This window comes from Carlito syrichta, unplaced genomic scaffold, assembly GCF_000164805.1.
Source record: "Carlito syrichta isolate Samal-C Ts95f unplaced genomic scaffold, Tarsius_syrichta-2.0.1 Scaffold305203, whole genome shotgun sequence".
Lineage (NCBI taxonomy): Eukaryota > Metazoa > Chordata > Mammalia > Primates > Tarsiidae > Carlito > Carlito syrichta.
Window position 1 is genome coordinate 537,858 of NW_007249299.1, and position 14,628 is coordinate 552,485.

Sequence of the window (14,628 nt, forward strand, 5' to 3'; positions counted from 1 at the left end):
CATTATAATGTATTCAGAATGGCTAAATATAAGTGGATAGACAAATGAAAACACAAAGAAAACAAGGTAGCAAACCTCATGTCAGACAGGTAGATGTTAAACCAAATGCATTAAGCATTACACAGAAGGTCACAATTAAGATATAACAGGATTATGCACTAAATAGTAACATCCACTTTTATATAATACTCATATATAGACATAGATAGAAAACCAGTGACACTCGGAGGCATAACACACTCTTCTCAGTATTAGACAAATCAAATGGACAAAAATAAAGATGTAAAAGACTTAAACAATATAATCAGTAATGTAGATCTTATGAATATATGGAACTTTATAACCTGGTAATAGATATTTTCTTCTTACTGCATATAAAATAGTCACAAAAAATGATTATATATTCGCTCATAAAGAAAACAATAAGGTGGGCATGATGGCACATTCCTGTAACCCCGGCTACTCGGGAGGCTAAGGGTGGAGGACAGTTTGAGCCCAGGAATTTGAGACCAGTCTAACCAACATAGTGAGACTTTGTCTCAAGGAAAAAAAAAGAAGAAAGAAAGAAACTAAATTCATAAGTTAAAATATTACAAACAATACTTTCCAACCACAATGCAAAGGAACCCTAGAAAGTGTTGATAACAGTTTTTGTTCAAAAGGACCCTTCCACCTGAAGATAAACCTTCTATTAAATAACTCATGGGTAACCAGGAGCCATAGCTCAGGCCTGTAGTCACAACACTTTGGGAGGCAGAGGCAAGATGATTACCTGGGGTTCAAGACCAGCCTGGGCAATTGGTGAGACTTCGTCTCTACAGTAAAACAAAAAATTAACTCGACATGGTGGCACACACCTGTAGTTCCAGCTACTTGGAAGGCTGAGGTGGAAGGATTGCCTGAATCCAGAAGGTTGAGGCTGCAATGATCGTGAGTGTGCCACTGTACTCCAGCATGGGTAACTGAGACTCCAACTAAAAAAAAACAAAAAAACAAAAAACTTGTGGGTAACAGGGAGATACAAGCTGAAATTAAGAACTTCTGAAAAACAATGACAGTGAAAACTCTATATATCAGATTTTGTGGGATTTAATGTAAGCAATAATCAGAGGAAATTCTTAACTTTTTAGCTTTTTAAAATAAAAATGAAAGACATTAGATGAATTGTTTCCCAACTTAAAAAACTAGAAACAAGAACAACAAAGTAACCAAAAATACAAGGAAGGAAATAATAAAGATGAAATTGTAAATAACTGAGAGTGAGAATAGAAAAAACAGTAGTAGTTCTAATTAATAAACTTGTTTTTTAATTAACAAAATTAGAGACATAGCTAATTTAATCAAAAAAGAGAAAGCACATACAAGCAAAAATAAGAACTGACAGAAACAATCATTGAAAAAAAGAAATGTAAATGTCATAAGACTAATTTGCAGACCTCTGTGCAAATGAATATGAAAGCCTAGATGAAATAGGTCATTTCCTACATAAATCTACTTTACCAAAATTGGATCCATTAGAGATAAAAAACATAAATAGGCCAATTTCCAGAAAAGGAATAAAGTTATTAAGGAACTATTCCACAGAAAAAGGGCCAGGCTTACAAGGTTTCTCAGGGTGAATTCTTCCTATCAAAGACCAAATATTCCCAATGCTTAATAAATTATTATTCCAAAGCATGGAAAATGAAGGAAAATTGTAATTCTTTCCAGAAACAGATATAGTCTGATAAATATAGTATGAAAAATTTTAAAAAATTATAGACTAGTATCACTTATGGATATTGATTTAAAAGTTCTAAGTAATATCAGAGTGAACAAAAGCTGGCAACACATAAAGAATATGAGACACCAAACCAGGTGGATTCAATCCAGGAATGAGAGGTTCAATAATGTGGTTCAATAATAGGCAATACATGAATGTAATATACCATATTAATAGATCTGAGATAGAAGAAGCTATATTCACAAATGCCCGAAAAGTCTTGGACAGAAATTAGCACTTGTGTAATTAAAAACATTCATTAGATAATAATTGGAGAATATTTTCTTCACATGAATATATGCGTATATATGTCTTTTTCCTAAAGTTAGCGTCTTAATTGATGCTATGATTAGATCAAGAACAAAGTAAAGATACCCATTGTTTCCACCACTCTTTAACATTACACTAGAGGTATTAGTTAATGCATTTAAAGAAGAAACTTCAAGCAGAGACATAAGAATTGAATTTTTTGCAGATAATTTTATTAACCTGGAAAACACTAGAGAAATAGTAATACTAATTTAGACAATAAAAGTATTCCTAAAAGCTGTAGAATATAAAATTATCATACAGAAACCAATACCCTTTGCATAACCAGTGACATAATCTAATGGTAAAAGAAAAAACAATTTAAATGGCAACAGAGAAAATATTTAGACTTTCCACATTTCTTGTTAAGTGTATTCCTATATGAGGAAAACTATAACACATTCTTAAAAGACACGAAAGTAGACTTAAGCAAATCAAAAGCAATATATTGTGAGTTTTCCCTAAATTAATTTAAAGTCAACACAGGCCAGACTCAGTGGCTCAGCCTGTAATCCCAGCACTTTCAGAGGCCGAGGCAAGTGGATTGCCTGAGCCCGCAGGTTTGAGACCAGCCCAGGTAACTTGGCAAGACTTCGTCTCTACAATAAATAAAAAATTAGTTGGGCATAGTAGCATGCACATGTAGTTCTGGCTGCTTGGAAGGCTGAGGTAGAAGGATCGCTGGAGCCCGTCAGGTCGACGCTGGGGTGGCCATGAGTGTCCATTGTACTTCAGCCTGGGTGACAGAGTGAGACTCCAAATCAAAAAGTAAATAAAGTTAACACAATGCTACATATGCTTTTACTTTCTAATTCAGCAATCACATATCTAAGAATTTATCCTGAAGCAAAACAAAAATATGTGTATATGAGATTATTAAGCTCACTTAATATTCCTTAATATTTTGCCCTTTTCCCTGATTGTTCAACATGTTTTAAGAAATTTCCCTTTTAAAACTTTAACTTTTGAGATAATTATAGATTAATATGCAATTGTAAGAAGTAATACAGAGAAGGATATTGTATGTACCCAAAACCCAGTTTACCCCATTAGTAACATATTACAAAACTATAGTACAGTATTACAACCATGATCTTGAAATTAATACAAGTCACTGTTGTCATTCCAATTTACATGTTCTCACAGCTGTGTAGTTTTATGCTGTTTTAGCACACATGTAGATTTGTGTATACGCCACCACAGTCAAGATACAGAGCAGTTCCATTGTCACAAGGATGCCTTGTGTGACCTTTTTGTAAGCATACCCACAAACTTCCTAGGTCTACCCTATCTCTGCCCCATTCCTATAAGTAATTCATGGCAAATGCTAATCTGTTCTCCATTACTATAATTTCATCATTTTGAGTGCTATATAAATCATACAATATATATGACTACTATATGCATATGGAAGTTAGACCTATAGCATATATACTATTGGGATTGGCTTTTTTCACTTAGCATATTTCCCTTAAGATCTATCCAAGTGGTTGTGTACATTAACAATACATTCCTTTTTATTGCTAAAAGTATTCCATGGTATACATATAATTCTAGTTTTGTTTTTGAACAGGTCACCCATTGAAAGACATTTGGGTCATCTACAGCTATAATTTGGAAATTCCTTAACAGATTTTTGTGTAAACATAAGTCTTCATTTCTCTGGGATAAATACCCAGGAGCACAGTTGGTGAATGCATGATCCAGCTTGTCCGCATTCTGACCGACATTTAGTACTGTCACTATTATTTTAGCCATTCTGATAGGTGTATACATAGTGATATCTCACTATGGTTTTAATGTGTATTTCACTGATGGCTAAAGATGTTATACATCTTTTCACAAGCTTATTTGCCATTTATGTCCTCTTCGATGAAATGTTTCCTCATGTCTTACCTGTTGTCTAATTAGATAACTTATTTTTTTTTACTGTTGAGTTTTGAGAGTTCAATAAATATAAAATTGATGCTTGTAGTTGGAAAAAAAGCTCAAACATGGTAGGTAAAATAATACATGTTTTCATAATCTCTAAACTTAAGGGTAATCTTTTAAAAAATATTAACCCTTGAGGTAAAACAAATTATTTAAAGTTCAATATTTTTCACTGTCCTTTTTTAAACTGAATTTCAATAAAAATAAAATAAAACTTTTTATTAAGACATTCATGAATCTTCTCACTTTCATAATATTATTTCTATTTTCTTTCTGAATGTAAGCTAGATAATAGTATCTTTTAAATTTCTTGTGTGATTTATTGCATCAATTAATTTATTGCACTTTATAATGAACATATCTTTATAAGCATGATAAATAATTTATTTATTTCCTTCTTAAAAAACACACAGAAACAAGCAAAACTATACCCTGAACATGTCAAGATATTAAAAGTGGTTAATTTTGGTGGTGGTGCTATAAAAGTTATTTTTACAGATTTTACGCATGTTAATATTTTCACTTGCATCTCCACCTGAAGAATCTTAAGAAATGGAGATTTGTTACTTATGACTTGAAAAAAATAGCAATTTTTGTATTTTAAAATTTGGTTTAAGCAGAAAAGCAGTGATTTTTTTCTTATGCCTTCTCATAGTCCCAGAACTTACATTCCTCAAGGACATATCTTAATAAATATTATGGTAAAGGGGATAGAAGAAAAGCAGCTCTATATTCTTAACTGATTATTAAAGAAATTTTCAGAATTTAAAATGTACTGTAATCATTGATAGAAAAGGGTAAGAAATTGTAATTTTTTCAAGAAGCGTTTATTAAGCACTTCTTATGTAACAGGTATTGTGCTACTAGTTACCATATTTCATTGAATCTAAGAGTTCCTGAGTTTTAAGAGACACCATTTTTTATGCCACTAAAAAAAAATTAAAACTATGACATGTTTTCTGCTTTTAATATTTGATATCTATTTAAAGATATCTTTTTCTTTAACTTTTTTAAATAAATGCAATGGGTAAAAAGTTATACACATTTTAAGTATAATATTTGCTCAAAAGATGGCCTTAATCAAATGAATGCTAGCGTCACCATGCGTCAGGCAGTTCAAAGAAAATGGCAGAAGTATGTTTAAGCAAAAGTCATACTACACATTGCTACGTAAGTTAATTATACTTCAAAAAGTAATACATAGATAGCATCTCTTAAAATGTGTATATGTTTTTTGGCACCCTGACCCTGTAAAACACATAACATAAAATTCACCATTTTAGAACCACCTGAGATCCAATCCCTACCACTACACAATATGTCCATGTTACAAACATGCACATGTACCCCCTGAATCTAAAATAAAAGTGGGAAAAAATTCACCATTTAAAGTGTATAATTCAGTGGTGATTAGAATATTTACAATGTTGTACAACCATCACCCCAAAAAGAGAAGTCTTGTACCCATTATTACTCAGTCCCAATTCTCCCCTCTGTAATCATTCAATATGAGTTTTTTAAGAATATGTAGTTTAAAAAAAAGTGTGACGGCGGGCTTGGTGGCTCAGCCTGTAATCCCAGCACTTTGGGAGGCTGAGGCTAGTAGATTGCCTGAGCCCGCAGGTTCCAGACCAGCCCGGGCAACTCAGTGAGACTTTGTCTCTACAATAAATTTTAAAAAATGCTAGCCGGGCATGGTAGTGCACACCTGTAGTTCCAGTTACTTGGAAGTCTGAGGCAGAATAATTGCCTGAACCCAGCAGGTCGATGCTGGCATGGTCATGAGTGTGCCACTGCACTCCAGCCTAGGCGACAGAGTGAGACTCTAACTCCCTCCCCCCCAAAAAAAGTGTGGCTTCTGCTGGGTGCAGTGGTTCACACCTGTAATCCTGGCACTTTGGGAGACCAAGGCGGAAGGATTGCTTGAGGCCAGGAGTTTAAGACCAGCCTGGGGAACATAGCAAGACAAAGATAGGCTTCTTTGACTTAGCAGGTTTTCAAGGGAGGTTCATCTATGCTGTAACATGTATCAGTGTTTCATTCCTTTTTATGGCTGAATAATATTCCAGTGTATAGATACACCATAATTTGCTTATCTGCCTATTAGTTGGTCATTTGGATTGTTTCTACTTTTTGGATATTATGAATAATGCTGTTATAAACATTTATGTATAAGGTTTTATATGAAAATATATTTTTTATTTCTCCTGAGTATTTACCTAGAAATGGAATTAGCTGGATCTTATGTTTGGCCATATGTGGAACTGCCAAGCTGTTTCTCAAAGTGGCTGCATCATTTTACAATCCCACCGGCAATGTATGAAGGTTTCCATTTCTCTACCCCTTTACCAACACTTGCTATTATTGTCTTTTTTATTATAGCCATCCAAACAGTTGTGAAGTAGTATCTCATTATGATTTTGATGTGCATTTTCCTAATAAGTAATGATATTGAGCATCCTTTCATGTACTTATTGGCTATTTGTTTATCATCTTCAAAGAAATATCTATTCAAATCCTTTGACCTTTTAAAAATTACATTGTCTTTCTTTTCTTTGGTAAGTTGTAGTACTTCTTATGTATATACTGGATACCAGATCCTTATCAGATGTGTGATTTGCACATATTTTTTCCCATCCTGAGTGATGTCTTTTCACTTTCTTACTAGTGTCTTTTGGCTCACAAAGTTTTAAGTTTTGATGAAGTCCTGTGTATCTAGTTTTTCTTTTGGTTGCTTGTGCTTTTGGTATCATATCTAGGAAACTGTTGCCTAATCCAAAATCATGCAAATTTATGCCTCTGTTTCCTTCTACGCGTTTAATAGTTTTAGTTTTTACTTTTAGGTCTTTGATCCATTTTGAGTAAATTTTTGTATATGGGGTGAGTGAAGGGTCCAACTTCATCCTCTTGGATGTGGATATCCAGTTGTTTTGCATCATTTACGAGCACACTATGGACTTATTTCTGGATTATATTGGTCTATATGTCTGTGCCAATACCATACTGTCCTAATTAATTTTGTAATAATTTTGGCATCAGGATGTTTGAGTCCTACAACTTTCTTTTATTTGGGGTTCTTTGCATTTCCATATGAATTTTAAAACCAACTTATCATTTCTGAAAAAAGTAGTAAGAATTTTCAGGCTATTGCATTTGGGGAGTATTGCCATCTTAACAATATTGTCTTCTAATCTGTGAAAAGATGGGATGTTTTTCAATTTATTTAGATCATCTTTAATTACTTTAAGCGATATTTTAGTTTTCAGTGTATAAGCTCCTGCACCTTTGTGGTTAAATTTATTCTTAAATATGTTATTTTATATGCTATTGTAAATGCAATTGTTTTTCTTAATTTCATTTTCGGATTGTTCATTGCTTCTTTTGGAATTTAGGCCAGATTTTTTTTTTTTTTTGAGTTGGAGTCTCACTCTGTATCCCAGGCTGGAGTGCAGTGACACACTCACAGTCACCCCAGCATCGACCTGCTGGGCTCTAGCAATCCTTCTGCCTCAGCCTTCCAAACAACTGGAACTACAGGCACACGCTATCACACCTGACTAATTTTTTATTTATTATAGAGATGAAGTCTCGCCAAATTGCCCAGACTGGTCTCAAATCTTCAGGCTCAGGCAATCCACTCGCCTTGGCCTCCCAAAGTGCTGGGATTACAGGCTGAGCCACCAAACCCGGCCAGCACAGATTTTTTTAAGTTACATTTCACTCCTTGGTATCTATAAAAAGGAAAATAAAGGTGAATTCTGTTGCTTATGGTAATCCTAAAATTTCATACTCAGAGCCCATCTCCTCTTAATCATTTTTTGAATCAAAATTGTCAGTAGACATGTCTGCCTTCACAATATCATCCTTTGCACCAGCAGGGGGCCATTTCCCCAAACAGGACTCCACTGTTGAGGAATTTTCTTTCAAGCTACACATATTTATGCAGCCATTTTCCATCTGCGTAACATGTGGTTTCATTTCTTCCTCAGTTAAGTCAAATGCTTCTGGAAGTTAAACAGCTTCTCTTCAAAGGCCACAGGAATTCTATGACAAATTGATGTTTGCCATCTTTACAGAAATCCTGCATGATGCATGAAGCAATCTCAACAGTTGCTTGTTGCTTCAAAATTTCTTTCATCTATTCAGGGAATTCTCTTACTTCAGTTATGTGCTTGGCATGTGATAGGCAGTTATTTTGCATGTATCACAAAGCTTCATCTACTTGCAGGGTATTTTTCTTCATAGAGATTTTTTTTTTTATGAGCACTTGGTGTTAGAAAATATGAATTGCAGTAATTCCTCTATTGATAGATTTTTGCTTCAGAACATACAATTTACATCCAGCTGTTTTCATGCTTGTTCTGTGAACAAGCAACTTTTCATTTTAAAGCCAAATTAGTGTTTTTATGCAGCATATAAACTCGGCACTTGTAGTACCAATCATACAAGTATTTAAAAGTGATATCAATGTGGTTCAGGAAACTGCCAACACTTCATACGTGTTTCCCTGTGTTCATTTATTCATTTCCTTCAAAATAATGCATCAGAGAGCAATTCTCTTATGTAAAAAGGCTTCAGGGGCTCCCTTCTATCTAAGAGTGTGACCAAGAATGCAATCTCTGAATTAAGAGGACATGACTTCAATTCTCAATTATGTTTATAGCCCTCTTGGGCACATATCTACCCCCATCTACAAAATGAGGATACTTACAGATCTTACTTCATGAGGTTGTTAAGGATTAAATAAGGTAATTTATGTGAAGCTCTTAACACAGGGCCTGGATTGTAGTTGGTTGTCAATAAGTATTAGTTACCATTATCAGAGTATTGTTAAATATTTGTTGTTGGCATTTGCCAAAATCAGAAGTAACCTCTTTCGCTGGGCAATTTTGGGTACTTCTAAAATGAGTTTGAAATTTTAAGACACGAAAAGCCTTAACTTCTTTGTTTTCGAATCTAAACAGTATTAAAAAAATTTTTTTTTTTTTTGCGTTGGAGTCTCACTCTGTTGCCCAGACTGGAATGCAGTGGCCACTCTCAGCCACCACAACCTCGACCTGCTGGGCTCCAGCGATCCTTCCACCTCAGCCTTCCAAGTAGCTGGAACTACAGGCACGCACTACCACACCCAGCTAATTTTTTGATTTATTGTAGAGATGAGGTCTCACCAAGTTGCCCAGGCGGGTCTCAAACCCACGGGCTCAGGCAATGCACTCACCTCAGCCTCCCAAGGTGCAGGATTATAGGCTGAGTCACTGAGCCTGGCTAGTATTAAAAAATATTAAAGGACATTCATTATTACCTACCCTGGTTTTAACACTCCACTTGAGATTTCTGTATGTGCCAACATCCCAGCAAATTTGGGCTTCTCCACTTTCTTGGAGGGTCAATTCCAGAAGAATTTTTTTCATGAGTGGGTATCTGCTTTAAAGGGGAATAATGTCTGACTCCTCCTGCCATCTCTTTTCAGGCAGGAATTTGTCACATTGAATTTCAGTTAAAAAAAAAAAATCTCGAGTTTTGAAGCAGATTCAAGGGGCGGGTTTCCCTTTGTTATCAGGAAAATTACACTGAAAATCAACTCAGATTTGGGCAGATTTCTAATTATAATTTAGCAGACATATGCTGTGTATGTTGCATTATGTGTAAATTATCTTCTGAGAAAGGTACAAACAGATCTTAATTGCAAAATGTATCTCATTTCTCAAAAGTCACACATATACCCAAATCATTAATTGTATGACTGTTATAAAGCTTTAGGCCTATTTAGAGATTTTAGGGTCCTCTAAGAGAAAAACAATATCTTGATGAAAAAAATTGGGGTGATGAAAAATTTGGGAAATAGTGGTGACAGTTGCATAATAGTGCAAATGTAATTTATGCCACTAAATTTTATATTGTGTTTTATATATATTTACCATGGTAAAGAAAATATTAAACCAGGCGTGGTGGCTCAAGCCTATAATCCCAGTGCTTTAGGAGGCTGAGGCGAGAGGACTGTCTGAGCCCAGGGGTTCAAGACCAGCCTGGGCAACTTGGCAAGACCTTATCTCTACAATAAATCAAAATATTATCCAGGCATAGTAGCGCACTCCTGTAGTTCCAGCTACTTGGAAGGCTGAGGTGGAAGGATCACCTGAGCCCAGTAGGTCAAGGCTATGGTGGCCGTGGGTATGCCACTGCACTCCAGCCTGGGCGACAGAGTGAGACTCCAACTCAAAAAAAAGAAAATATTTATAAGCACATACATGTATATATAATTAGCAGTAAGTCCTTTTAAAAGGTTCAGGGTCAGTAATGAAGTGGAAATTTGAAAAGACTATCCAAAGTAGTTGAGTTTCTGAAACATTTAGCAAAAAACTCCAGAGAGCTGATTTTGGTCAGAAATGAGTCTTTAAGTTTAAACATTAAAAGGATACTTAGGGCCAGGCATAGTAGCTCCCACCCATAATCCCATCACTTTAGGATGCCAAGGCAGGAGGACTGCTTGAGGCCAGGAGTTTGAGACGGACCAGCCTGGGCAATTCGGGAAGACCTGGTCTCTACAAAAAATTAGCCAGGTATGGAGGAGCACCTGTAATCACAGCTACTCATGAGGCTGTGATGAGCTGTGACCATGCCACTGTCCTCCAGCACTCCAGCATGGGTGACAGAGTGAGACCGCAGTCCAAAAAATATATATATACCCCTTAATCCTAACATAGTATGATAGACATTTATAATCTGAATGGAACAACTGCTTTTCCACATATTTTCTTAACACTGTTATATTTTCCTGTTCAACATAAATGTGAAGTTAGCTAACAAACCCGTCATCTTCTGGTAGCTAGTCCCATTTAAAGGGAAGAACAGACAGACGTTGCCTTGCCCAAGGTCACATAGCTAGAGGGGACATAGAAGCTACCTTGAGTCCCAGTGCAGTTCCACTAAATCGCTCATTAATTAGTTATTTGATAGCATCTACTGTGTACTAGGCACTGGGTATATATGACACAACAGAGTCCATGTCTTTTCTAAGAGTGTATAGTTTAATAAAGGTGAGTGTGCCCCCAGAATCAGTATACTGTATGACAAAGTGGGTTAATTAAAGAACTATGGAAACATTTCAGAGGGGCTGTTTGAAACAACATGCAATATTCAGAAACATCTTATATCTGGCTCAGCTTACACTTCTATAACTGTGTGAGTAAATCCTAAGTTCTTCATCTTCTTTGGAAATCTGGCTAATTTTCAAAGACCTTGGCCTTTCACAGCCACAAGCCAGTCACTTACAGCTGGTATTTGCATGTTGTGGGTTGAAACTTACTCACTTCTGGAAATAACTCATTTTACCTCAGCTGTGGAAATAGATCATCTACCCATTCCCTTCATGGGTCTACTGAAATTTAGCACTTAAAGTTCCTGAGGCACAGTAGATACTGAATAAATGTTGGATATGTGAATAAAGTCCCCCAAATCAAGCCTTCCTGTTGAGTTGGGGCAGTCCAATCTGACCAAGATAAACCTTCTAATGTATTACTTTACCAAAGTATAGATTTCCTGGTATTTCTGTGACCTGGGTACTGTTATTTAGTTTAGATTTGTATTATCCTTTATTAACAACATGAAAATGTTCTCCATTAAAAAAAAAAGATAAACATTCATGTTCTAAAACATGGTATGTCAAACTTCCAAATCTAGAACTCTTATGAGAAGCACACATAATCTTGTGTAATGTTTTTGAAGGGTCATAGTAACGGTGCTGAAAGATCAAACACTGAAGTAGATTTTTGATTTTATAGTTACATTTTAGACTCTTGTAAAGCATAGAAGTTGCTTATGGTTTTAGAATCTTATTGCTATCATTCCTGAAGGGCAATTAATTATTTGTGGTTTTATCCTGACTTTCAGGTAAAGAAGATACTCCCTCATTACTTGGTCTCTGTGGGTCTCTAACATCAGTGGCAAGTTACAAGTCTCTAACAAGCCTAAAATCTAACGACTACCTTGCAAGTCCTACAGCAGAGATGACAAGTCCAGGCTTAACACCATCCTGAAAAGTTTTACGTAAAAGCCAAAAGTTTTATGTTGTAAACGTTCAATTTTACATAAGTTTGACTGCTGGGAAGACCTTTGAAATTTTATATTGTTCTGGTTTATGTCTGGAATTCTGTTGCTTAGAGAGTTCAGTCCACTCCTTGTAAACTTCTGAGTGAAAAACATGCTGCCATTTTCATTTTAAAAATTCTTCTATTTGTCATTGAGGAAGTTTAAAAATGAATAGGCTTTTAAAAACTTTCAAAGATCCTCCAAATTAATAATGCATTGCAAATTGTACATATTTATTATTCAGCTGATTTTATATATATAAATGTATCTTAGTGGCCAGAGACTGAGTTCAAGATTTTATTCCAAAGGTATAAACTAAGTATTTTTTCACTCTTATTTAGTGACTAAACTTCAAAAAAGATAACTTACTAATTTAATATTTTCATTAATTTCTTCCTAAGTTCTGTTTTAAATGTCTTGTTTTTAGTATCAGGGGAAGGTTCTCAGCTGCATTTTCTCAGTGGCTTACTCATTTTTCTCCAACATTTATCATTTGGTATAAACATTCCACTTAACACTTTATAAATTTTGTAGGAATGTGCCTATTTAGGTATTTACTGACTTAATTTGTTAGGGCCATCAGGAAAGCATTTTATAGTATCTTAAGCCGTTTAGATAAAATGAATAAACTTCTCATCTTTGTTTTCCCAATATTTTCTTAAAAGCTTATCAATTTAATATATTATCAAGTATGCCTCAAAAGATAGAAACATTCAAGTTCAATGAAGGATTTTTAGTGAAAAGTTCAATTCAAGGATCAGCAAGCTAATCATAGTGAACAAGAAGAATGTTTGACTTAGTGCTGTTTTTTTCCCCTTGTGTACAACAATGAATTGCCATGTATGTTTCCAGCCTCTATCACTGATCATGCCATAATCTCATTTTAAAACTGATTTTAATATTGAAAATCCCTATACTTCTACAGGTATACTTTCTTTTTATAAAAGCTATAATCTGTATTTTAAATCTTATTGCAGTTTTTGAAACAGCTACATTCACCCCTAAAAATTCCACCATATTGAAAAATAAAATATATGGAGTGTATTTTCTATGGTAAGTAATATGAGGAAAAAACATGATTAGTTGTGCCAAAGAAGTTTTATACATTGTTTACATGAAAAGGCCACAGTACTTATTGGGGAATTCATATGGTATTTTTGTTTATTAATAAAACATTACATTCAGGGAGATGTAATTTGAGAATGTTCCTCCAAAAACTATTTTATTGAGAAGAGGCAAGTGTTGAATTTATCACTTATTCTTTGTATTAGAAATGTAGGAGTGTGGTGGTTCTCTGCAACATTTAGAGCTTAGTCTCATAATTTGGAATTTTTAGATAATAAATTTTAAGACCAGCTCTTATATGTAGGACAGTCCAAACAATGTCACTTCAGGGACAAAGTAGGCCTGGAAGCCCTTAAAATAAGTTATCGTAGATGTGCCAGAACATATTCAGAGCTTTATCCCTTAGCTTAAGACTTTAAATACTTGCAAAAATGCAAATATTCTTGAAAAATGGTACCTGTATCATCAAGTCTGTATACCTTGTGAGTGAAATATCCAAAGCAGTTTTTAATCAGCATAAGAGATGGAAGCCGGGCTCGGTGGCTCAGCCTGTAATCCCGCGCCTTTGGGAGGCTGAGGTGAGTGGATTGCCTGAGCCCGCGGGTTCGAGACCCGCCTGGGCAGCGAGACCTCATCTCTACAATAAATCAAAAAATCAGCCGGGCGTGGTAGCGCATGCCTGTAATTCCAGCTACTTGGAAGGCTGAGGTGGAAGGATCGCCGGAGCCCAGCAGGCGAGATTGTGGTGGCCGGGAGCGGCCACTGCACTCCAGTCTGGGCGACAGAGTGAGACTCCAACTCAAAAAAAAAAAAAAAAAAAGAGATGGAGAGAAGGTATAAAATTAGGACAACAGAAACTTTGGGAAAACAGAGTGTAGAAGAAATTTATAAGGAGACTGACAAATTTAGGCTGAACTTGAGCACCATCTCTGCTTTCCTATAAAACTATCAGAATGTTTAAATGCTTTATCATTCATGGTCCACTTTCAACTGACATTTATTATCCTTTAGTAATTTAAAAATCATTAAATTTTTTCCATGCATTTTTATAATGTAGAAGGAAATTCAAGATTCCATAATTGATAAAAATTTTCAGATTTGTCTAATGTACACAGTAATTTGTGCATCTTAACATGCTGCTAAATACAGGCTTAAACAAGACATCTGAGATCATGACTTTTCCTCCTTTCTTGGAGTTCTTGGTATAAAACTCATCTGCTGTTGTGAAATCGGGCTTCTTCTATACAGTTCATTTCACACTAGAGATAGTTTATTACTCTTTGCATGATAAAACACTATGTCTTAATCTTTAATTTTAGGTGGTAGTATTTATTGTTCACCACCCTCAAAAGAATGCTGAATTATATGCCAGTATTTCCATGTGTATTTTGTTGCCTTGATGTACTATACTTGTTGCATGTCTATTAAACATTTTGTACCATCATTAGTGTTCTTATTTTTTTCTTGACATA

The 14,628-nt window shown here is 35.1% G+C and overlaps 1 protein-coding gene across 4 annotated transcripts in view; it reads left to right on the forward strand.

Annotated features, from left to right (window-relative positions):
- RUNDC3B (RUN domain containing 3B) overlaps window positions 1–13,749 on the forward strand; it is a 170,830-nt gene extending 157,081 nt beyond the window's left edge. For 3 of the 4 annotated variants that reach the window (XM_008061315.2, XM_008061316.2, XM_008061317.2), the window contains one exon: window positions 11,894–13,749. In XM_008061315.2, the coding sequence (XP_008059506.1) occupies window positions 11,894–12,039 (146 nt within the window). In that variant the 3' untranslated portion in view covers window positions 12,040–13,749. The remainder of the gene's footprint in view (window positions 1–11,893) is intronic. The other variant, XM_008061318.1, reaches the window with a different exon arrangement.
- The last annotated feature ends 879 nt before the right edge of the window (window positions 13,750–14,628 follow it).